This window comes from Helianthus annuus, chromosome 13 (assembly GCF_002127325.2).
Source record: "Helianthus annuus cultivar XRQ/B chromosome 13, HanXRQr2.0-SUNRISE, whole genome shotgun sequence".
Classification (NCBI taxonomy): domain Eukaryota; kingdom Viridiplantae; phylum Streptophyta; class Magnoliopsida; order Asterales; family Asteraceae; genus Helianthus; species Helianthus annuus.
The window spans coordinates 45,504,086-45,511,102 of record NC_035445.2 but is presented as its reverse complement, the minus strand read 5'-3'; the positions used below and the strand labels follow the sequence as shown (position 1 = coordinate 45,511,102).

The following is a 7,017-nucleotide window of genomic DNA, read 5'->3' as shown; positions in this document are numbered from 1 at the left end:
TTACAACAATTATCTCTACCATGTTGCTCAAATAGTGGGTTTACTCTATCGCATTTTGCAAGTGATGGGTTTTTTTTTATTTAACTCAAAATGTATGTATTGTCGTGAAATGTATTTCTTTTTTTCAAATGAATATAATATCAAGTGCCCCCTTAATCATTTTGCTTTTATGAAGTGCACCTGTACTAATAGTGTTTAGCCTTGCACACATCCTTTTACTTGCATAGACACTTCGCCTTATTACGAAATGTCCACTTTTGAAAGACGTATGCAACAATCTGGTCTAGCTCCAAAAATAGTTTGTTCACATGTAACTGCACATTCACACGCATCTGAATGTGGATAGTCACCGAGACAAATTCACACATCCGTCAATTTTTGCGTCTTAAATTGAATCCTAACTCATCCTCTCATTTAGACGTTCATGATTGTGATCAGGAAACCTCTACTTCAAAAAGACATAGGAAATGGCAACAGTATTTCTAACTCCCTACATGCTTATCTTTGTATTCCTAAAGATATCACCCTCTTTCTATGTATGTTCAATTTAGACTGTACACAGATTATTTTTTTTAGAAAAATGGTGAGATGAAAGTGCTAAAGCTATAATAATAAAATTAAAGGTTTAACGATATGCACTTACAATGTCATCTGGTTCGGTCCTTGGTGGAGTGGACTTGTGACTCAATTGGGGATTGGAAGAATTTGTGGGTATGTTGAAGAGTTCTTCAAAGGCAAACTGTGGGGAGCAACCTATGTGACAGTAGCAACCTATGTGACAGTAGCAGTTGGGCGAAAGATGTCAAAGAGAAGCACTCAGTTACTCTCTTATAGCTCAATATCATCAGGATGTAATAAAGTATTTACGTATTAAAGTATAATTTTTTTGTTGTTTAGCCACCCGTGTATTACACGGGAACTTAGACTAGTATAATAATATATATAGATATTTATCATTGATTAGTAGGAGGCAAACTTTATGTTAAATAAGAGAACAACAGAAGTATACGCTTTAGCTCAACATATTACATGTAGTTTGGGCTTGCTTGTTTCATGATTTTGGTACAAGTATTGTTACCAAGCATAACTTTTGGTGTTTTTGTTAAACCATGATAAACATTTGGTTGTAATTAAAATATAAAAGTTTTATAAATTTTACTAAGAGGAAACTTGGAGCACATGACAAATTATTTTTATTTTAACTTAATTTATAAACATCTAATGCCTAATGGGGTTAAAAACTCAAAACTACAAGGAGAAATGAACTCTAAAATTCGAAAATCAAAATGTTTGGTATGTATGTCAATTGACATGTGTCATTGCATCCATCAACAGCGTAATTCTAACATAAGATCTTGACGGTTTTGGCTAACATTAATGAAGTAACGAAAATGACCATTACGCCCTCATGTGACTGGCACATGTTAAGAGTTAACATAAAAAAACTAACTGGGTTAGCGCAAAAGGATACTTCATGATGAGAAATTGTTACATAAAGGACATCCAGTGTAATTTCATTAGTTAATGGACAACGCCTGCAATTTTGCTCAAACTTAGAGAAAACATAAATATGAACCTTTTGGAATCTGATTATATATTCTTTATTAAAATTTTAATCTATAATTCCATACTTCATACTACATTAGGATCCAGAACCGCGCAGGCACATTTTTTCGATGGGGGACGACAAAGGTTTCTTATGCGGATGCAGCTTTATCTGATACAACTTTGGCCATAATTTTCCGGTCACTGCAGCAGCAAAACCACATATACTTAGTAGTTGATATAACAACACAAACACACACACACATACATATATATATATATATATATATATACACGATGGCTTAGTGCGAGAACTGTAAAAACAGATCTAGTACATTCATTTATATGTTTATTTATCTGATCTACACATATTATCTGATCTTACTTGTAGAGGATACTGGTGACAATGCAAAGGTTAAATAAAAGAAACTAACCAAAAATTCGATTGTTATCAGCATCCCAGGCTATTCCATTCAAAACATCAATCTGAAAAACAGTAAATTAGATGAGTAACAGATGAATAAGCAACTGTAATTAGTAAATATTTTTTTTTTTTTTTTTGACTGATGTGTAAACCAGTTCAATAACATATACTTACTGTGTAACCATGATGTATCAATCCTTTGCTGAAAACAAAAACAAGGGTAAAAGATTAATATTGGTTCAAAAATAAATAAAAAAGAAAAAAATAGGAGTGGTGGCGATTACTATCGGTTGTACATTTTATTACCTTAATTCTGGGAGGAGAATCCATCCGGTCACAGTACCATCCGATGGTGAGATTCTAACTATGCAATCACTCTGTGAAGTAAGAATGTGTTTTAGAATAGAGTAAATTACGATTTTGGCCCCTGTGGTTATATTACTTTTACCCTTTTAGCCTAAAAAAGATTTTTTTTAATATTTGAGCCCCCAGCGTCTTTTTTCTAACCTTTTTGGCCCCTAACGTCTTGTTTTCTAACTCTTTTGGCCCCTAATATTTTATGGATGAGGTTAGTGTTAGGGGCCAAAAGGGTTAGAAAAAAAGTGTTGGGGGCTCAGATGTTAAAAAATTCTTTTTTTGGGCTAAAAGGGTAAAAGTGTATAACCACAGGGCCAAAATCGTAATTTACTCTTTAGAATATATAGTTACAATGCCCAAAACATTAAAAGAAACTTTAAGATAGAAACATACCTGCCAAATGTTTGCCCAAACTTCATTGTTGATGTACTCTAGTTCATTGAGATTGTATACTTGATGATCTTTATATTTAATAACATGCTCTTGTATAACTTCACAAAAAAAAAAAAATAAATTAAATTATATGAAACAGTTGAACAATGATCCAAAATCCGTTATTATAATCTAACACAAAACAAAGTCTATGAAACAACTAAAAAAACAAGGCAAACTGGATTTAAATAATCCAATCTGACTTTTTTTTGCCAATAATAAACCCAACTACTGAGTTTATTCCCGCTAGTGGTCTAACCTTTTTCATTTAGTTTGTATAATGGTCCACTGTTAAAAATAACTTAACGGTGTTAATTTTTTTTTTTCGAATTACAAACCAATGTTTTAGGGCTTTTGATTAGAACAAGGATACGAGTCGATTGATGTAAAACTTACCTCGAAACGGTGCTCCAACGGCTTAATTTTGTTAAGTGGAAGTTTCAACATCCGAATTGAAGCACCGTTTTCGTCGTTTGGAGTACTGTTTCGAGGTAAGTTTTACATCAATCAACTCGTATCCTCGTTCTGGTCAAAGCCCTAAAACATCAGTTTGTAATTCGGGAAAAAAAACTTAGCTCCGTTTTGTTTTTTTAATGGCGGACCATTATACAAACAAAATGAAAAAGGTTGGACCACTGTCGTGAATAAACTCTGTTGGGATTATTATTGCCCAGACACAGCCAGATTGGATTATTTAAATCCAATTTGCCAAACAACAAATTTAATGATGCAAACCTTCCATTGTTTGAGGATTGATTTTATATAAGGTGGAAGATCCATCACTTCCGAAAAGTACTTTCCCATCGGTTGCAAATCCCCATCCGTCACGCATATGATGACTAAACGTTTTAATCTACAACATAAAATGCATTCATATACAAAGATCGCGTGTAGACTCATGAACTCAGTTAATAGATGGAGTTGAAGCACATACTTTGTTTAAATTATGTCTGTCATATATGTAACCTGTTTTCGTCAACCAAGTTAGTTGATACAACCTACAAAATCACATAACATTCAACATTAGCAATGTGACACTTAATATGTAATTGATTAAAAGGTTGTTGTTGTTAACTGACCTTTCACCCAAAAGTGTTAAACCCTCCCCGAAATCAGTAGCATTCATTCTATGCTCGGCTTCAATCTGAAAATGGACGTTTGGTGATCGTTTTTTGTGATCTTTTAACTCATTTTACTAGCAGATTATTCAAAGAGTGTACCTTTGCGGTCTGAAGATTCACTTTTCGAACTGATGACTGTAAACGAAAATAGACATGTTAATGAACCAAACGAAATGAAATAATTTTAACAACCAAAAAACAGTACTATGAATCTACGTTTTAAAAAGCGCGAGGCACACCAAGACGATAGCGTTCCTGAAGCTTAGGCATGAGACAAAGGTGCAGGCATCACATACTTGAAGTACACTTTTTTTTTAATAAAAAACCTTTTTTGTAAGCATATAACATTAACCTATAACAATAAGACTCAGAGATAAGTTAAGGCTATTATTATATAAATATATATAAATTCTATTACATATACTAAATAACAAAATGCATTTATTGTACCAATTAACAAGTTCATGAACATGGAATTTTCAATATTTTTTTTGTTTGACTATCAAAAATAAATAATTATTTTTTGAGATCAGGGGTATTCTTTGTATAAAACCGAAATATCTTTTTTTACACTACGTAGATGGAGTTGAGGGGTATTTTTACACTACAGAGACGGAGTTGAGGGGTAGCACAGGCTACCCGTGCTTGTACACTACCCCCGCCCCTGCAATTATACAACTGGCCTAAGGTCGCGTTGCGCTTAGCTATGCTTTTTACAACACAGCTGTGAATCATATTTGATACAAAATTTCAACAACTAGATTATGTTGTTACTGCAAAAACATTAAAACAAACACCAAAGGAGTATGCAGATTGTAAAAGAAAGCAAACTTACATGTCCATTAAGTCCAGTTGATTCGAATAGTGTATCGTCCCCTCCATATAAAAGTCCCTGCAAATGTTAACTTCATATAAATTTTAGGCAAATTGGATTTATATAATCCGAACTGGCTGTTTTTGGCCAATAATAATCCCAACTGAGTTTATTCCCGACAGTGGTCCCAACTTTTTCATTTTGTTTGTATAATGGTCCGCCGTTAAAAAAAACATAACGGAGTTAAGTTTTTTTCCAAATTACAAACCGATGTTTTCGGGCTTTTGATCATTTGATCAGATTATCAGAACGAGGATGCGAGTCGATTGATGTAAAATTTACCTCAAAACAGTGCTCCAAAAGCCCTAAAACATCGGTTTGTAATTCAGAAAAAAAAAAAAAAAAAAAAAAAAAAAAAAACCTTAACTCCGTTAAGTTATTTTTAACGGCACAATAAAACAATCAGAATGAAATGCAGTTGTTATGATCAAAGTGATTATTATTATTATTAAGGCGTAAAATGAGAATGAATTGACCTGAGTAAAAGCAGCAGGATCATGACTGAACTCCTTGACAACTTCTATGGAGTAAATTTGATCAGCATTTTGTTGGGTAACCGATCCGAATGAATTCGGTATTAAAAGTGAGAATAGTGTGATGATGAAAAAGAGCATTTGATCAGGAGAAACATTTCTCATGGATCCAACAGCCATAAGAATGAATGCAGGCGTTTGTGCGTGAGTCCTGTTAGGGCGCCACATTTATAGGTTTCAAAAAACTCATTTCATTCATATGCAAATCATTGCATTCATACCCAAACAGATTTCTATTTAAATATTAAAAAAAATATGATTTATATTTATTTTATTACGTCGGGTTTTTAGTGGGCATCGATTTGATTCGTTACGAAACTGGTATGATATGAGCATTCGGTATAGCAATTGAAAGAAACAAAAACGAATGCATTGGCGAATACAACTCCATCTTCGGCTTATCATAGACCGGTTATGAATAGTAGCAACCGATAACGGTTTTAACGCTGCCGGTGTTATTCGGTAGGTCACGAAACTGATAGGAACTTCGAAAAAAGGAATAAACTATGATTTTAGCCCATGTGGTTAATTCACTTTTATCCTGTAAGCCCCAAAAGGAATCTTTTAACATATGTACCCAATGTCATTTTTTAACTATTTTAGCTCTCATCACTAACATCATCCAATTAAATGGTTAAATGACGGTCATATGCCCCTCAGCATTTATGTCATTTATACCAAAACAAGACATTTATACCATGACAAAACATATAACTACATATATGAGTTTTCTTTTTTCTTTTCTTTTTTTTCACTTTTTACTAACTTTCATTTAAAGTATAACTTTAATTTTTCATATACGGTTCTGAATGATTTATTATTTACCTTTTAAAATAAATTTTTACCAAAAATCGAGTCTTATAAAATATTATATTTTTTATCTATGAAATACATCTTTTTATAAACATATGCTTAAAAATTAAGAATTATATAGATGAGTAAAATAAATAACACAAAGTATGAAAGCATAAAAGTGAACTTGACGTAAAACTTATGTTCTGTTGGAGTTAAATAATTTCAAACAAACTTATTTTGTAAAAATGTTTTGTAACAAAAAGTTAACTTTTTAATATTAATAAAGATATCATGTCTATTAATATATACCGATTTGATATAAAAAGTATAGATAAAAACACATCTTCAAATTACAATACAAAATGTTCCTTCTTTAAAGATTTTTTTTTTATTAAAAGCTGAAACACAATAAGTAAAAAAGAAAATACTAATTTGATAAACAAATAAAAATGCACAAAAACAAAAATTAAGAGTAAAATAAAGAAATACTTTCGATTAGAAACAAATAAAAAAAATTAAAACTTAGATTTCATTGAAACTTAAATGAAAAAGTTTCTTCTTGTTTAACATATCATTAACGTTTTTTTTCTTTTAACAGGAAGAAAAAGAAATAGACAATCAAGAAAACTTTAAATGGCAACCGATTTATTAAAAAAAAAAAAAAAGACGAAAACGAAGTTAAAAAAAATTATATTAATAAAAACCATTTATTTTCTAAAATAAATTTTAACAGAAAACATTATACTAACAAAAGGCCAATGATCTCTAGATCAAGTGGTGGAGGGCTTGCATTTCTCTTGAGAGATGCAAGTTCGACTCCCACTTGGTGCAGAGTGAGGCATTGGTGGGCAATGATAGGAGACCCAGGGAAACCTGGGTTGGATCCTTGAGCCAAACGGGTTTTACCGGTAATTTCACCGTCGTGCCTACGGGCGG

The 7,017-nt window shown here is 32.1% G+C and overlaps 1 protein-coding gene across 1 annotated transcript; it reads right to left on the bottom strand.

The window, feature by feature from the left end:
* Nucleotides 1-1,438: 1,438 nt before the first annotated feature.
* Nucleotides 1,439-5,469, bottom strand: LOC110939683 (glutaminyl-peptide cyclotransferase). Its single transcript, XM_022181254.1, has 11 exons — nucleotides 5,230-5,469; nucleotides 4,715-4,771; nucleotides 3,979-4,014; nucleotides 3,838-3,902; nucleotides 3,693-3,756; nucleotides 3,494-3,611; nucleotides 2,720-2,817; nucleotides 2,276-2,346; nucleotides 2,144-2,171; nucleotides 1,980-2,031; nucleotides 1,439-1,749 (listed from the first exon to the last, which is right to left on the bottom strand). Exons 1-11 carry the CDS (start codon nucleotides 5,452-5,454, stop codon nucleotides 1,643-1,645), a joined length of 921 nt encoding a protein of 306 aa, XP_022036946.1. The 5' UTR covers nucleotides 5,455-5,469; the 3' UTR covers nucleotides 1,439-1,642.
* Between the last annotated feature and the right edge of the window lie 1,548 nt (nucleotides 5,470-7,017).